Source organism: Nematolebias whitei, chromosome 3 (assembly GCF_014905685.2).
Source record: "Nematolebias whitei isolate Nwh7 chromosome 3, NemWhi1, whole genome shotgun sequence".
Classification (NCBI taxonomy): domain Eukaryota; kingdom Metazoa; phylum Chordata; class Actinopteri; order Cyprinodontiformes; family Rivulidae; genus Nematolebias; species Nematolebias whitei.
This window is the reverse complement of record NC_056500.1, coordinates 42,599,391-42,618,100: the sequence shown is the minus strand read 5'-3', so window position 1 is coordinate 42,618,100 and position 18,710 is coordinate 42,599,391. Positions and strand designations below refer to the sequence as shown.

The 18,710-nt window shown below is 39.2% G+C and overlaps 1 protein-coding gene across 1 annotated transcript in view; it reads left to right on the top strand.

The window, feature by feature from the left end:
* si:dkey-92j12.5 (multiple PDZ domain protein) overlaps positions 1 to 18,710 on the top strand; it is a 74,152-nt gene that overhangs the window by 43,872 nt on the left and 11,570 nt on the right. The window contains exons 21-30 of the mRNA XM_037674348.1: positions 2,622 to 2,927; positions 6,379 to 6,576; positions 7,087 to 7,264; positions 11,207 to 11,317; positions 11,656 to 11,721; positions 12,774 to 12,873; positions 16,963 to 17,171; positions 17,543 to 17,634; positions 17,711 to 17,834; positions 17,924 to 18,016. Coding sequence (XP_037530276.1) covers positions 2,622 to 2,927; positions 6,379 to 6,576; positions 7,087 to 7,264; positions 11,207 to 11,317; positions 11,656 to 11,721; positions 12,774 to 12,873; positions 16,963 to 17,171; positions 17,543 to 17,634; positions 17,711 to 17,834; positions 17,924 to 18,016 — 1,477 coding nt within the window. The remainder of the gene's footprint in view (positions 1 to 2,621; positions 2,928 to 6,378; positions 6,577 to 7,086; positions 7,265 to 11,206; positions 11,318 to 11,655; positions 11,722 to 12,773; positions 12,874 to 16,962; positions 17,172 to 17,542; positions 17,635 to 17,710; positions 17,835 to 17,923; positions 18,017 to 18,710) is intronic.

Sequence of the window (18,710 nt, the reverse complement as noted above, 5' to 3'; positions counted from 1 at the left end):
CATATCCAGCAGTGACTGTGCGAGAGGCGGGGTAAACAATCAGTGCATTTTATTTTCTCAGTTGCACAAGAAAAAAAAAACAGCAATATTATTTACTTTTATAGAAGGAAATGTTCCAATATTACATATATGTAAGAGGCGAAATAATCAGAGAATTGACTTCTGTAGAAATGTTGTGAACAAACAATATCTTACCTGTTTTTGAGAGCTCTTTCAATGACCTCAGATTGGAGAAAACAGTGTTTTATTCTGACCAGATTAATAAATTAACAGTTACTGTGAGTGAGGCCGAGAGCAAAGTGGATTACAGACATCTTAAAACAACTCCAGTCGTAGTTTTTAGACGCTACTCGATGTTTTATGTTGCCGTCTCTGTCCGAACGTCTGTAAACCTTCTCTGTTCCCTCCCACAACTTCTGATCCGCTCAAGATAATTTAACAAAACTTCATACACATATGCATCATCTCTTGTTGGAGTGTTGCATTTAAGCTTTTACCCCCCAGCTTCAAGATCAAGGTCACAGATCAAGGTCAAATTTAAACAAGGTCTTTGCTTGTCCGTGTCATAACTTCTGATCAGCTCAAGATAATTTAACCAAACTTGACTAGGCAGTGCGTCACATAATCCTTTCATTAATCCAGCTTTAAGGTCACAAATCAAGGTCAAAGGTCTTTGCTTGTTAGTGCCTTTGCAATAGATTGCTGTATAGTAGTTTGTAGTTTGCTGACAGGCGTATGTTTTTCATTCAACCTTTATTTACACAGATAAATCACATTGAGCCTCAGACTCATTTACAAGTGAGACCTGTTTAAATAAACAGACAAAAAGTAATGAAAGTGACATATAATGTAGCATATTCTGTTATTTTGTTGTAGACTGGACAAATCTACCATTTTGTAAGTGGACTGTACTTATATAGTGCCTTAAGTGGCACGCACATAAGCTACTACAAGGTTTTTAGATCGTAGTTGTTTTAAAACAGCATCAGTCCACTTTCTTCCTCGCCCCAGTCAGACTAGGCATTAGCTCATCAATCCAGTCAAAGTTAAACTAGATTTTGGTCAAAAAGTTTTCTACAACAAAGACCGTAACACAATAATTGTTCAAAACCTTTCCACATAACCCCAGCTCAACACATCTGACCTGTTCCTCCAACATTTAATTCGAAATACAAATTTAGAGTCAAGTGGTTCAACTAAAAGAGAAATTATGAAGATGTGAGTGGGTGCTGTTAAAACAGCTATTTTGTTTAACCAAGAAATGTCATGTTTGGAGACAATGAGACACTGCAGAGCCTTGTCTTGTCAAACAGTTCAAGGGAAAGGAAAATATTAAGATTTTCTCATTAATTTACATTTGTCAAACATCTTTGTGCTTTCCAGCCATGAAAAGCTGAAGTGTGTCAGAGTCAACATGTCCCTCAGCTCTTGGAGCAGGTCATGGTTAGTTCTCACCTCTGGTTTAGTGTGTGTCTTAACAAACAAAGTAAAAATCCTGGAATTGCATTTTTGAGTTGTATACCTGAACTGTATCAAACAGGTTTATACTCATTCTCAACCTAAGCTTTCTTCTGAATAATATTATCTTCTTTTATGTATTAAACAATTTATTCTTCTGTAATGCTAGCTGAATCTAAAGATGCTATTGGTCCAGATCACTTCCAGGCCTTAAGAATGTGTTGATGGCTTGTCCCTTCTAAGAATACCCAATTACCATGAACCAAATACTGAAAACACAACTTCTTGGGCTTTTCCCACCACAAAGATCTGCTCTGCTCGCTGGCATGAAGGAACATTTTCTACATGTTGAACTTGTGATGAATTCGACCATGCATTAGGCCATGCTGCCAAAAATAATACTTAAAGGAATGTTTTTTCTTAGGCTTTGTCACAGTCGGGGAGGTTTGGATCCAGATGCAGGTAGATACAAGGATCTCGAGTAAATATATATATATATATATATATATTTATTAAACACAAACATAAAGCTGACAAGGCAGCAACACTTACAGAAACACAGGAAGGAAAAATCACAGTGAGCCATGAGGAGGACTGAGACATCTGACACGTATTCTGGATAATGAGCCGCTGGTGGAGATATGGAACCATATAATACAAAACTGAGTGGGAATGAAAGTGGAAACTCTTGGGATAAATGTTTATTAGGGTCAGGTGAAGGTGCCAGGCTGACTGGGAGGACCGGGGAGGCTTACTGAGGGCAAATGGAAGATGGCACAAGAAACACTGGGGAACAAAACAAGGCCTAAACCAGAATACTGGAAATGAAACTCTTAAAGATCTAAACTGAGCAGGAAAACACAGTTGAACCCAAAGAACAAAAATAAACCATGAAAGGAATGCTAAGAAACTACAAGGACTGAATCAATCACCAAGAAACAGACATGACAGGCTTGTCTTGTTGCTTTATTAGGACGACCATTTGCTGACGTCATCTATCACTTAACAACTCTAACTAATATTCTAACGTTCTTATAAGCCAACTGAGCTCCATCATTTCCGACCTATTAATACAGTTATTTTCTGTCAACTGAGATGTGAACAAGAGTTGTGTGGATAACATTTAATATGTTTTTTACCTCCCACCCCCCCCACACTTTCAGTGTAATCTACGTTCCAGCTCACCAGGTGGATGAATACCGAAGTCGCCTGTGTTTGCCCCCTCTGGCTTCCATTTCAACAGACAGTGCATCTTCTTCACCGACACTACCAACACCTTCTCCTGGGCCTGCGCTAGCCCCCACCAGGTCCTCCAGCCCCACAGTGTCATCAACGCTCAGACTCTCTGCCTCAGTCAAAACCAAAGCGACAGCACTGGACCAGAACACAGTCAGGACCTCTGCTTCATTTAAAGCGGTGTCTAAAGGCCCGGCCGCCATGCCTACGATCAGTCTAGCACCAGACACAAGGTAATAATAGATGCAAAGGTCTAACCTTTGTTTGACCTATGACCAACCTTTGAGACCCAACCAGGTTTCTCTTGTAAATGAGTCCTCAAGGCTCATTGGGACCTAACCTGTATAAATCAAGGTTGAATGAAAAAACCTATTATTCATGGTCACCTACGCTCTACTCAGGGCCCAGACTGATGTGGCACAGACAGAAAAACCTTATGGTAGTGGTCATGCCCAATTGGGGCCTCTCATTGGGGTGGCACAACCAGTATAAACCACAACTTAATCAGCTAATAGCTGCTTTTCACAGGGAGATCTTCATTAATCTAACAGCAGTTAGACATTTTAGTCTCACATGTTATTTAGTTCCAAAACATTTTGTGGCAAAATTCAACCATTCAGACCTAGTTAAATAGCATGTATCCCTTCCAGTGTGTGAAAAATCTCAAGTATTTCAGCTACAGTAACAATCAAAGCTGCCAAGGAGGGTGTAAACAGGGAAAACTAGGACATAAAAAGTACTAGTAATAAGAGACCAAAAGTACAATTCGATAAAGATGAATTGACCTGGGTACACAGTACTTGACTAAATTAAATCTACAATCTTGCACATATAACAAGTATTACATAGGCTTAGTGGCTTTATCTGTTTTTTTTAATTTTCTTAATAAAGCAAGAACAAAATGTTAAACTGTTGAATTGATATAATTGTAAATGATCTAATGGCACTGTCTTTAAAGGCAGAGGTGGCTAATAATGTTGCAAGTCTCATGAGTGTTAAAGGGCAATTATCGTTCACTTTAATTATCCGAATACTCGAGGAAGGATCGCTGCAGGAAGGAGCCAGCTTAGTGTCTGGATTTTCTCCGCTCCGTTCCTCTCTCAGTGTTGAATCTCTGAGTTATATTTAGCCCTTCGCTTATGGATCTCGGTGCTGACTGTCAGCAGAAATGAATTGTTTCACTTCTGTCTGTTCCTGTTTTCACTCCATCTTCAAGCCTCTTCCTTTCTCCTCCCACATTCACTCCTATTACTCTCTGCAGTCTTTTTGTCAGTCTTATCTTTCAATCACGTCTCTCTCTCTTTCTTCCTCTCTTTCAGTCCGTCTCTGCCCACATCTGTCTTTCATCTCACTCTCAATTGTCTTGTGCGGTTCTTTTACTCATTGTGCTTCTCCTCCCTGACTGGTTCCTCTCTTTTTCTCGTGGCTGTTTTCTTTCAAAATCATTTGTTCTGCCCTGTTCTGAGCATTAACTGGCTACAGACTCCTGCTGTGTAGATAGCACCACTATCACTCACATCCTTATTACAGCTTTACACCCTTAAACATATTCATGTGAAAAAATCTGCTCTTCCATACCTATTTTTACATACACTCACACAGTATACTGCATATATATATATATATATATATATATATATATCTATATATATATATGTATACTGTATATCATGGAGACTGCATGTATTAACATTCAACCACACACAAACACCACAAGAATCAACCTTACTTTGACTTCACTAGCAGAAGACTTATATATTTTCAAATCTATTTGCATTTTAACCAATGCATCGTTTTAAGGCCCAACTATGTAACTCATTGTAAACCAGAGTGACTTGTGTTTTTTTTACTTAAAAAACAGGAAATTACACTCAAATATCCATGGCTGTCTACTTTGATGTTTTTAAAAACTACTCCTCTTGGTTTGGTAAAAGCAGAGGTTACGGATGATGGATTATAAACTGAGTGGCAGCACGGTGGCGCAACTGGTAGAGCTGCTGCCTCTCAGCGAGCAGGTCCCTGGTTCAAACCCCAGTCCAGAGGCCTTTCTGGGTGGAGTTTGCATGTTCTCTCCGTGCATGCGTGGGTTTTCTCCCGGTACTCCAGTTTCCTCCCACAGACCTCTAAAAATACTAAAAATTGTCCCTAGGTGTGAGTGAGAGAGTGAATGGTTGTTTGTCTCTATGTGGCCCTGTGATGGACTTGTGACCCGTCCAGGGTGTACCCCGCCCCTCGCACAGTGATTGCTGGACATGGGTACTGGCGACCCCCGTGACCCAAAATGAAAGAAGTGAGTAAAAGAAAATGGATGGATGGATTATAAACGGAGAGAGAGAAGTTTTACTTCTAATCTACAACGCTCTCAATAACCAGTCTCCACCTTGTATTAAAGATCTAATTCTGGGCTATTCAACTGGTGGCCCGTGGGCGGGTGACTTCAATCTGGCCCACTTCATAAAAAAAAATATATATGTTGTGTTTTTGTTTTTTTGGTGTTTTTTTTTTTGGGGGGGGGGGGTCTGGGTTTGGGTTCTGTTTATTGCATTTATGATTCAATGCAATAAAATAAACACATTTAAAAGGTAACAGATCATTATAACCTTTGGTTTATTTACATAACAATTTTAATCGCTGGATATCCATCCGGCCCCCGAGCTGTTGGCTTTCAGAAACTGTGACCTCCTGAGCAATTTTGTTGAATAGGCCTGATTTAATTGCTTCATATTTTCCTAACATTGCACTTCCCAGTTTGTCAACCATTGCATAAAACAACTGGCAGATATTTCATGTCTGCTTGCTGTGATGAGTGCAGAAAGAAGCAGCTGAAAGAAAAATGATAAACAACAATTTGTCTAACAGAGCACTTTACTCTCAGACCACAGGTTTACTTGTGGTTCCCAGAGCTTGAAAAAGTTTCATTGGAAGTAGAGCTTAAGCTGAATAATTTATTTTTTGTCAAAGCATATAGTTAGGTTTGCTTGGGTTTACTGAGCTTTCCCTTAGTTATTCTGCCACTGCAGGAGAGGATGTTTTTACATGCAGTTATTGGTGTTGTCGCCCTGTGTTTTTATTTGTTTGTTTTTACATAGAAACCACACCTAGACAAATTCTTCTGCGCTTGTCTGTGTTTCGCTTATGTCCTCTCAAACCCAGCCGGTCGAGGCAGATGGCTGCTCGTCCTGAGCCTGGTTCTGCTGGAGGTGTCTTCCTGTTAAAAGGGAGTCATTCCTTTCCACTGTTGCCAACATGCTGCTCAGGATGAGAGGCTGAGATGAAGTAAAGGTTCAGTCCAATCTGCTGGTTTCCATAGACGATAACATTTACTAATTGGCATTTCATAATGTACTGTATGTGACTGTATTGTTTTATAATAGGAGCTGAATTGACTGTAATTGGATTAGAATCTGCATTTGAGTTGGATTCATGATTAAAACTAGTCCCTGAGAGGACTTTTGTTGTGCACAGGCACAATTTAAATATGCAGAATTAAATAGAAAATATTGTTCAAATATATGAATAGTTTATTAGCATTTAATTTGCATGACGCACAACAGTGAAAAGCAGCTAATTATTACATTGGATGAATAAAGTAAAGATGCAAAAGCTATTTTTTAAACATGACTGGGATTTTGAAGCTTCTAAGAATCGGTTATTTTTCATGAATGTCTTTTTGTCTGCTACTAGTTGGCAAGTCCCAAAATATCTACCTCCAAAAAATAAGGAAAATGGAAGAAATGGAGACACCGTGAAGGAGACAACGGACAAAACAAACATAGACGGAAGATTCCCGAGGCCAGATGTGCAGATAACGGTGGACGGTAAAGACGAGAAAAAGGACGAGCTCTGTTCTCACACCGCAGGATGTTGGGATCAGCCGAAAAGGTTAGTAAATCAGCAGATTCACTCCCGATTCTTAATGGGCTTCATTCAAATCTTTCCATTTTTGCAGGTTTTGGAAACTCTGCCTTTCAAGACCCGTGCACTCGAGAAGGCTTTACAGAATCCAAGAGTGCTCCGATTCTGTTCTCAGTAGGATTAGAGCCGCACAGCAGATTTACCATGCTCGAGTTTCTGACGTTCACAGGACGTGACTACTTTCTCAGCTTGTGTTTATTGCATTTGTGCCTCCGTCCCACTGGGATAAATCACTAATATGCCATGTACACAAGAAGCAGCTTTTGTGTTGCTCCCTTACAGATGATTGTTTGATTTAATCTCAGAAATTGAAACTGCAGTGCTAAGCAGCGAATAGTAGGAGACCAAAAAAACAACTAAACTAATACTACATGTGGATTTATGCAGTGATACACTGAGGACACATTTACCACCTAAACTTTAAGAAGGATCATCAACTGCGCCGTGTTTGAAAACGCCTCCTGCTCTGTGTTTTAGTGTGCGGCTCAGTCGAGCACCAGGCCAGTCCCTGGGCATCAGCATCATGGGAGGCAGAGGAATGGGCAGAAGACTGAGCAGTGGAGAGATGATGAGGGGCGTCTTCATCAAGCACATCAGCCCCGACAGCCCAGCAGCACATAATGGCTCCCTCAGGGTTGGAGACAGGATCCTAGAGGTTTGTGTGCATATATGGACCTGACATGTGTGTCAGTGGTTTATAGACACAGGAATAAGTATTAGACATATAAAAATAAGTATATATGTGTGGGTTTGTGTGCGATGCATTGACTATGTTTAGCTGAATTTAAAATGTTTATATTGATTTTTTTCCTACCGCTGTACTAAAAATAATGAAAGAAAAACAGTCAGACTTGCTTCCAAAGGAATATAACAAAAAGTGTAACCATAAAAGGTATTAACTATGGTTTAGCATAAAGGAATGGACAAAAACTTTTTTTTTTAATAAATGACAGTAGCATTCTTTTAATAAACATATGTTACCTACCGCCCTGCAAGTCAAAGTATTTATAATATATGTTGTATTAAAATGTATCTACGGCAATTTGTTAGCTCTTGAAGAATGTGTTGGAAATAACTCTCAGCCACAACCACACCAAATTTTAGCTCATCTGTAAAAAAGTCTGCGCTATAGCTATTTTGTGTACGCTAAGGCTAATTAGCTCTGGCGGCCATCTTGAATGAGTTTGACTCCAACTGTTAATCAGTTGTAGATGCATGTCTAATGATTAATTTTTAGTTTCTTTAAAATCTGTTCAGTAGTTTATAAGATATTTTGCTAACATACAAACAAAACACGTACACAGTGTGTACACTCCAGTTGGGGCAGCTGTGGCTGAGTGGTTAGAGCAGTCGTCCTCCAATGAGAGGGTTGGGAGTTCGATTCCACCATTAGTCACATGTTGAAGTGTCCCTGGGCAAGACATTGAACCCCTCATTAGCTCTGATGTGTGTCCCATCAGTGTATGAATATGATCTAAAGCTTTGATTAGTCTGTATAGATCTAGTAGAGTGCTGTATGAATGGGTGAACGAGGCACAGATTGTGTTGAAAATTGCTTTAAGTACCTTGATAAGGTAGAACAGTGCTTATAAGCACAGCCCATTTACCATTTACACATTAAATTACATGATTTCCCACCTTTCATGGTGAAGCAAACAGAGTAAATGCTGTAGCTGTGCTTTGACGTTGTCATCTATCATTTATTACTTATAATTTCTCGAAGAATATGAAACCGTAATGAAGAACTGTATTTCTTTAAATATTTAGAAAATGATGGCAACATATTTTGTTTTAAAAGGAAAAAGTTTTGAGATTCATGCTGTTGTATTGGAACAAAATGAAAAATGAATTCACGTCTCTTGCATTTTATTCTGTTTGTATTTATTTTTGTCTCCCCTACTCAACTGCAATGAACAAAAACATTCTTTAGTTTATAAAAACTGGACATAAATCACCAAAGTGGAAATGAAATGTGACCACTTTGACTGAGGAGTGGTTGTTGGTGGTAAAGCTGCTGACTTCAGAGACGATTTGATGACAAGAAAAATCGTGGGAAAACGTGCACGCGTGTTTGAGGTGACAGGAACTCTGCTGTAAAACATTCGTTTTTTCACAACTGTGTAGAGCAGAATGGCAGCAGAATGCACAACATGTTGAACCTCGAGGCGAGCAGGCTTTAACTGAACAAGACCATGTCAGGTTTCACTTGCGTCAGCCACGGAGGAAAAAATAATAATCTGAGGCTGCTGTGAGCACAGACTCAACAAAAGTGGGCAGCTGAGGGCCAGAGAGCATGTCATTCTGTTGTACTATTGTTGAAACTGCGTGTGCAGCACAAGCAGACAAAAAGAGTGGTCAATTGTTAGAAATGTTGCCATATCCTGTCTCATTAGTTGCTAAATCCAAACAGAGAATCTACAATTGGGCCCCATCCACACCTCTCCAGATATTTAAAAATGAATTTATTGCTTCATTTGCCCCTTCCAGTCACTCACAAACTTAGGTTTAGATTAAATTAGATCCAAAACCAAAGCTGAGATTGTTAAAAATTCAGTTTATTTTGGATCTGTGTGGACTGGAGGACTGGAGCGCCTCAGAAACAATGACCTGGGAGCTCATGCCCATGATCATTATGTGCCCTAAAAACAAACTAATACAGTACTCTTATTATTATTATATGCGTATGGTTCTGTTTCTCTTCATCCTGGGTCTGCCACTGTTAAACTTTGATTATATGCTGAGAAAGTAATTAGCTGAGAAGTTAAAGGTTGATTTTTTTTGTGTGTGAGAATCTTTAGCTAAGCATGTTCATGTGAACACTCTTGCCACCTAGTGGTATGGCATGGGTATGTCAGCATTTTTTGTTAAAATTTGTGAACGTACCAAAAACTTTTATAAACATTGTTTGGAAATATTGTTTTAAAAAGTATCTGGAATAGGGTATAAATGAGGCCTTGATCTGAAAAACTACATTTGTTGAGTTCTCTGAAAATCCAAACTGACCTCTAATAGCTGCATTGTAATAAATATTTTGATATAAACTGGTTTATTTGTAGGGTGAATTATTAGCCCATCTTTGACCATCTTTTGGAGTAATCTGCATAAACCACAGCTGAGCATGTGAAGACAGGAAATTAGAAGGTGCATCTGTTGGTGGTGGACTGAACCTCCGTATGTCAATGTGATTTTTGACTAATTAAGGATGTTTACTGTCTGTGGGTCCAAGCCAGAGTCAATACCTTAATGATCATTAGTTGTCTCTGTTGGTTTGTGTAGTCTTTAACACGTCTCTGATGTGAGGAGGAAGTTGGCTAAGCAGCCTCTTTACATAAAGCAGTGGATAGCGTACTGCTTCCAGACATTTACATCTACTGCATGTGCAAGAACACAAAGCACACTGTGCCATCCTGCACACTGCACCTGTAGCGTCCAGTGTAGATAGCTTTGTGCATCCAATCACATGTTATGATGCACAGTTTGTGTTCACAATCACTGTAGTGTTTTTTTTTATTCTTTCTATTTTTAAGTATCTCTGTATGACCCTTCATTACATCAAAAGGTTGCTACATCACTTTCTTATCAGTTTGAGATAAACATGGAAACAGTTGTTGTACCAGTTCAGCTCCTGAACGAGCCGAGACTCTTTGAGCTCCGAGAATATTCTAAACTCACGTTCCTGCTCGCTTTTTTTTGGCAATCCAACAAATGCACTTTGCATTCAAACTACAGCTGGCAAAACAAGCTACTTTCTGGATATATGTTCAATCTCTCAAGAACTACTGCTGAACTTGGGCTCAGTTTGTGTGAGTGCCCATCACTCTGCACTGGAATCTACTCCATGAACAAGTGCAGAGTTATCCACTTTCTGTCTGAAGGACTTCTAATAAAACAAAAGTTTTTCTTTTAAATAAATTATATTCTAGATCCCCAACAATTTTCAGTCAGGTCATCTGGACAGTTTCTTTTTTTGCTGAAACGTTTCACCTTCCATCCAGAAGGCTTCATCAGTCAAGGAAACACACAACGCAAAACTGGTTCTTCCCCCAAACAGCTTACTCCAAAGTGGGACAAACCAGTTATGTTGTTGCTAAGATGGTGTCTTTGGCATGCCCCCTCCTCTTGTGCCGGCCCTCTTCCTCGTCAACATTCATGTCAAACTGGTTCAAAACCAAAAGTTTTTAACCAGTTTTGTGTTGTGTGTTTCCTTGACTGATGAAGCCTTCCGGATGGAAGGTGAAACATTCAGCAAAAAAAGAAACTGTCCAGATGACCTGACTGAAAATTTTTGGATTGTAATCCTAGATTATTGAGCATGGACATTTTTGGTATATTTTAGATGTTTCTTGTCTATTGGTTCTGAGGCTTATGTTATACCTCCTGCTCAATACCACACATCCTGCTGTAGGCATCTACTCTAAATGCAATGCATGGCTATTTATTGGCTAAAACCAGCCAAAGAAATTGGCTTCAGAAATCAACAATTTGCTTCACTGCTAACTAAGAATCTGTATCAACCACTGAAAAACCTTTATCAGTCAACACATACTGCATAAATGTTTGCAACAACTATGCTGTAACATCTGTGTTCCTGGTCAAGGTGAGCGGTGTGGACTTAAGAGATGCCAGCCACGAGCAGGCAGTAGAGGCCATCCGCCGGGCCGGAGACTCCGTGATCCTCATAGTCCAGTCCGGACAAGACAGATCTCTGGTACTGTTCCTCAGACGCTACAAATACAACTTTCTCAACTTGTAATGCTTTCTGTAGTTTACGTGCACTCAGATTGTAAAGCAGCTTGATTTCTTCAGGCTTAAACAGTTTTGCATTCAGTTTCGACCCAAACGTTGAAAAGTTTCAGTGTGTATTGTATCAGACAGCATCAGGAGATGCACATCAATGTTTGTAACAGGAAAACATGATGTTCCCAAGGCAGATAAGATCTAACAGAATAGTATCTTTTTACTGATAATGTAATCAAAATTGTACTCAGATCTCATAGTCCTATAGGTTTTCATCTGTCTACTCTACATATTGTGTTTCGCACACAGTCTCCTCATCCCATCAATCATGAAAGACTATCTCCAACGCCGCTGTCCAACACACACAACAACAAGGTAAGGCTGCTCTTCTGCCAATGTTAGAGCTCACATTATGGACATTTGAGATAAATAGGTGTAGAAATTGCTCCAGCTTGAACAAAATAATTCTTCAGTTTTAAAGTAGAAAGATTAGTTGCACCAAAATATAAACTAAACACTGACACACAGAGGTAAAATGTTGGAACTACAATAATTTATCATTTTTCTCCCCTTGGTTTTGTTTCAACCACAATGACCAAAAGTTAACTTTTCACTGGAACAAATGACAAGCTGTCTTTTTTTTTTATTTCTAATTCCTGTTCCCATAAAGTTACTGTCGTTTGGCAGTGTTTGACAGGACTGCATCAAGACTGATATATATACACCAGATTATATATAGAGCGATGAGTCATTAACACCTACACAGAAACCCAAAAGGCCTCAAGAATAGGGTTTATTCAGGGGGGTGGAACATTTCTGTTTGGTAGCATTTTTCTGTCAAACCATGTGTGTTTCCCTTTGTGATCCCAGGAAGCAGAAACCCTCAGCAGTCTGTTCCTTAGTATCTCCCATGCAAACCCCTTCACCCCCACACCCTTTAAGGTTTGTGCATTTATTTGTGTGTGTGCATGTGTGTGTGTTCCCAGTATCTTAAAAGCAACCTTGCATTTAGATCAAAAGAACTTGCCAAAAAAAAAAAATAATAATAATAATGAAGGTGCATATTTGTAAATAAAACCCCTGCAGTTCAAAGTCCCTTGCAGCTACCTTGTTTGTTGAAGTTCTTTGTTATTTTTTCTTTGATGGAGATGCATTGTTCTAAATAGAGAACGTGCTCGTTTGAAGTTTTTTTTTTTTAATGCACTTGTAGGTTTGCTACAAAATAATGCATGATTCCAGCCATCTTTCATCTTATTTATAGCTGACATTAAAAACTTTTGTTCATTAATTCATCCTGTTCATCAGTGTTTCCCTCGGCTTCTTCAAGTGCACGGAACAAGCCTCGGGGGTCATCCAGCTCATGCCTGAAGGACCCCTAAGGCATCTTAAACTCTGCCTTTTCAATAATGCAAAAACGTATCCTCTAGGCACCTTCGCCAACATCCGATAGAGTGGATCGGAGAAGCCCCGTAAATGTCCTGGCACCAGTCGTGGCGATGCCTGAATATGGGGAAGACACCAGCAGGAGTAAGTGTAGATCATAAAGACATCACAGAGACATAAATACAGATACAGCGAAGCCAAGAGTGAAGGGAGACAATCCACATACACACCCATGACAAAAGAATGAGCTGATGCTGATGCTCGTAAAATGTCATAGAGCTCGCGGATGTTCATTTTTACAAGTTGGAACATTATATTAGACTGTTTTCATGACATTTACAAGAGAAACCAGCTGGACAGGACAATGAATTTGTTTTGGAAGCTTCCCAAGTGACCTGGAACTATCTAAGCAGATGCCAGGTTAACAGATGGACAAATTGTGGAAACACTAAGGAAATGTGCCTCAGTGTTTCCTTTATCATCTCATTCAGCAGAAACAAAAACATTCCATCTTCCTGAAAAGACGTAAAAGAAACACATCTGGACACACTATTCCAAATAGGCTTAACTCTAAAAACTGTGTTTTATTATTTTCTCCGACAGGTGTTGAAGCTTACCTGTATGAGGGAGCTTTAGATCAGAGAAAAGTTTTCTGAACTTACCCAAAGATAGGTGCAAATTTTGTCAGATTTATCTTGCAGAGAATAGATGAATTAGGCAAGGGCAGACAATGTGCCCCCCCCCCCACACACACACACACACAAATACACACACAAGCAAAATCGTTGTCTACATATTTTGCTCGTGCTTGTGTATTTGTTACCAAAGCGTCTTGTGAACCCACAGAACTGATTTTATTAGAACTTGCAGAAAGTAATCACTGTAAGTACCACTAAACTAATTACAGTTTGAAGTCAAACTGATTTAATGTGGTTGCCATAGTACGGTAAATCAACCTTAAAAATACAAAATTGGGTATAAATTGGTAAATTTTACAGATATTCACATACATTTATTGGTGATAGGGCAATCTACATATGTATCTAGCTTAGCTCAGCTTTACAACTCGAACCCCACACTCCCTGTTCTTTGATTTGAGAACGCTCCTCGGATGAGCAGCGAAACGTCTTCTGTTACAAAATAAAGTGCAGTTGTTGTTGTTTTTTTGGCTTGAACTTTTTTGAATCCACAATACATCTTCTGTACACCAACAGATTGTATAAAAGCTTTGTTCAAAGTTAAGGCACTGAGTTTTGGGAGCAAGCTCTGTCTGTTAGCAAAATATCATTTAAACCTCTGGACTCATTTTAATGAAACCTTTTTAGGAAACAGTCGCTGCATTAAAAACCTCAGTTATCAACATGCATGTCTGATGTCTCTGACCTATCGCAGCATCTGTGTAACTGTCTAAAAGATGTCAAAGACCAGAACTGTCTGAGCCTGAATGAAAAACAGATTCAAGTTGTTGTATTTGAAAACCAGACTCCGATCTTTGGTTGCGCTGACATTCTGGGCCCTCTTGCTCCTCATTGTTCCTCTGTGGTCAAGAATCTTGGGGTGTTTTTAGACAGTTTTGTTTAAATTTGAGAAGCAAATATCTGCAGTTGTCAAAACCTGTTTTTATCAGTTGTGTCAAATAGCCAAAGGAAAATCTTAGATTCCTCTTTAAGACCTCGAAACTGTCATCCACACTTTCGTCACCGCCAGACTGGATGACTGCAAATCTTTATACGTTGGTTTGGAACCATCGTCGCTCCATCGCCTGCAGTTAGTCCAGAAAGCTGCTGCACATCTTTTAACAGGAACCAGAAGGCAGGACCACATCACTCCTGCTTTAGTCAATTTACACTGACTACCTGCTCCTTTTTGTATTGATTTTAGGATTTCTTTTAAAGTTTTTAATGGCTCAGCACCCAGTTATTTAATGGATCTTTTGCACTTTTACAACCCAAACAGAACACTGAGATCCTCCAGTCAGATGCTTTTAGCGCAGCCGAGGGCAAAATTAAAACGTAGGGGGGGCTCAGACTTTTGCAGTGGCAGCACCCAGACTCTGGAACAATCTACCCATGCACATTTGTTCTGCAGAGTCCATGCAGTCCTTTAAATTTCGTCTAAAAACTCACATTTTTGCTCTGGCTTTTAACTCAAGTTTGGTTTGAGTTCCATCTGAACTTAATGTTTGATCTTTAATTTATTTTATTGCTGATTTCATGTTTGTGAAGCACTTTGAATTCAATTCAATTCAATTCAGTTTATTTATTTAGCGCCAAATCACAGCACCGTTGTCTCAGGGCACTTTACAGAAACATTCACATAAAAGCCAATTAGTAAAGTTCTCTATCTAAGGAATCCAGCAGACAAGTTGAATCTTGGCTTCGTTGCAGTCTCCCATCCTGAGCAAGCACAGTGGAAACAGTGGAAAGGAAAAACTCTCTTTTAAAAGGAAGAAACCTCCAGCAGAACCAGGCTCAGGACAAGTGGCCATCTGCTTTGACCAGCTGGTTTGAGAGGACAGGAAGGAGAGACAGATGAACACAGAATGGTAGGTCCAGGTATAGGTCCAGGTGTATCTGAAAGACAAAAAAACACACGTTAAGGATAGAAAAAATAATTACAAATACAAAACAGGTTGAGCAGAGTAAGTAAAGACAGCAGCAGAGTGAAAAGTGTGGTCAGTTTGTCCTCCAGCAGTCTAAGCCTATAGCAGCATAACTACGGGACAGCTCAGGTCAACAGAGTTTTTTTTTAAATGTGCTATATTAATAAAATTGACATTGACAATGACATTGTTACAAAACAACCTCTTTGTCGCCTTGTTTTCTGTATTTTTGACACTGTATTGATAGATTGACTGGAATCTAAAGTAGGGCTGAACAATTTTGGAAAATATTTTAATTGCGATTTTTTTACCTCAATATTGCGATTTAATATGCGATTATTTTTCAATGTGAACACAAGCAATAAAGTTGTTCCAGTTGCAAAAAAAACCCAGTTTTCAGCTCTGCTGCAACTCTGTCATTCTTTCTATGGCTCCAGGATTGCAACTTGCCTAAATGTGTGCGCGAGGGCATTCTGTTCTTATCCATTGTGCTTACCAAACCCAGACTTGGTCACTATATTAATGGGCATCATGTTTTTCGCTATGAACTCCGTTATTGCTCGAGTTATTTTTCCGCGTGCAATTTCAAATTGTGTTCATACAGAGTACTACCTTCGAACAGTTCGGTCAATGATCACTGTCGGATGGTGCTTTGCTGACTTTAAGCTGAAGCACTGGTCGTTGGCATTTTAGCCATGCAACTATCTTAAATGGCTGTGTGGTGTTTTTTTAAGTGTTGATAAACATTTGTGGTGTTATCTCGAGTAGTAGCAACAGCAAGGTAGGTTCTGCACAGTACATAGCGTTGCACAGCGTCTTCTTTTATGTAGCCAAAATAATTCCAAACAACGGCCGTGCTGCCCCTTTTTGGTACCAAACTTTCAGATGTGTCAGCTTCTGTCAAGCATGATGCCATTGTGCAACCGGTTAAAGCGCAGTGTTGACTTCTCTCGCTCCCTGCTTCTCTTTGCTCCACTCCGCTCATTCGCAAGTCATGTAACCAGATCACGTGACCAGTCAAATTGCAGCCTTTGCGATTAGAAAATCTTGATTTATCATATTATTGCAAATGCAATTAATTGTTCAGCCCTAAAAGTGTGCATGCATGTTTGTCTTTGTGTACATGGGCTAATCATAACAAGTTTAGACCTCATGAATAAATGATCAAATTATTATTGTGGTACTTGTAAGGAAGTCCAAGAAAGAATTCCCTTTGTGACTTTTATTTTTTTTACATGATATCTGAAATAATTAGCTTACAAACTGACCACGTATTCACATGGACACGTCACAAAGTGTCTAAAGTTTCAGAGACTGAGTTCTAAACACAAAACATGAAGTATATCCACAGGTCAGTGGAACATTTCAGGGCATACACATATTCCACACAGTATAAAATATATTATATATGTGCATTGAACAGAAACAACAACATTGTCCTCCTTTCCCCAAAGCAAGTGTGCTATCCCTGGCGAGCGTAATGTAACAACATACACACAAACCCTCCTCCAGGGTGTAACGCTTCGCCACATGCCTCCAAGTGTCGGTCATTAGATGTAGTAGGCCACACATTCTGGCTGAGCCACTTTATTCCTCCCCTAACAACCTCCTGTTTGTTAACTCTCTCCTAGAGAAAATGCTTCAGCGCTACGGCAGCCTGTCAGGGAAGCTCCACATGATTGAGCTGGAGAAAGACTCCGCAGCTCGTGGTCTGGGAATCGGCCTCGCAGGCAACAAGGAGGGCTCCAGGGCTCGCATGAGTGTCTACGTGGCAGACATAGACCCTCAAGGGCCTGCCGGGTTAGACAAGAGGATACAAGTTGGAGACGAACTACTCGAGGTAAGAAGGAAAGTAACTGAGAACAAAGCTTGGTCAACATTAACCATTGGTACCTTGGAAAAATAGTCAATATCAAGGTGGGGGATGTGAATTGGATATGACTAGAATGAGAAAGCTTTACATAACCACACAACAGATTTATTAGTCAAACTATTATTAGGAGACTGATTTGTGCTTGGCATTCAAAAGAGCAAGCTAGAAATGAGAAATCCAAAAACCTTATGGCATAGTAGAAAAAAGGACAGGCAAAAGATTACAGAAATAAACTAATAATAGGAGACACATGATTTCTGAGAGAAGATTTCTGGGGCGAGAGTATTCCCAAATGCTTAAAGGGCTTAGGAAAAAACATGACAATGTGTTTCTTTTAGATTAATGGACAGATCCTGTATGGCCGTAGTCACCAAAATGCTACTACTATCATCAACAATGCCCCATCTAAGGTCAAGATTATTCTTATCAGGTAAAAAGACTGAAAAAAAAAAATCTAAATCTTCATTGAAAAAAAATAGGGTTTTCACAAATGTCCTTTCTATTAGAAATAAAGCAAGTCAGCTGGTGAAAGAAATCAGGAGAGAGTGTGAGGACACCGTGGACTCCCAGCCAGACGCTGCAGAGGGTGAAGGATTTTCCGGAGACATCGAGCACATCATTCTACCTCAGGTATAAAATAGTCACTGCTGTTGCTTGAACTGGTTTTAATTTGTCTTGGCTGTCAGATCTAAAGCTGTGCATGTCACATCTCTCTCCAGGACCATGTAGGTCTGGGCCTTTGCCTCGCAGAGGACGAGTTCAGTAGTGGAGTGGTGGTCAGGTCTCTTATTCGGCATGGCACTGCCAGTAAGGTGGGACTTCAGCAAAAGTATTAGCATTGTACTATGTACTATCTTGACCAATACCATTGATATATCATTTATACAGGGATTTCATTACCAAAAATGTTGCAATGTTGACAATTATGATTTTTAAAAAGTGTTATATAAATTTGCTTCTACTGTATGTATTTTATATACACTCATGTTTGTTGTGTGTGAAATGACAATACTGAGTCTAAAGAGGAGGTCATGAGTCACCAGGGCCAGGACTAATTCCCTAGTTAGAAGTTTGTTGCGAAATTTACAAAACCCTAAAGTTTCTGACCAATCCTGATATGTAGGAACTGGATTTGAAGTAACAATAGCTCAGTATATACTTGTATGTTTTTTTAAATTGATTTAAGACAAAGTATGGTACAAAGTATATCGTATCATGAATGAAAAATAAATACATACATTTAAAAAGTGTATTGGTCAGAAATAACTAGTCAGATGAAAGATTGCATCAGGCATGGTTTTCTTGACCTGTTCCAGGTCAACTGCACTACTTCTGTCTTGATTTAATGCAAAAGTGAAAACAATGGATTTTTAAAAAACTGTGTCTTAACACGTTTTATTTTGCTACATAGTCAAACATGGTTTATTATATATACATATATATATATTTTTTTTTAATTTATATATATAAATATATATATATATATATACATATATATATATATAT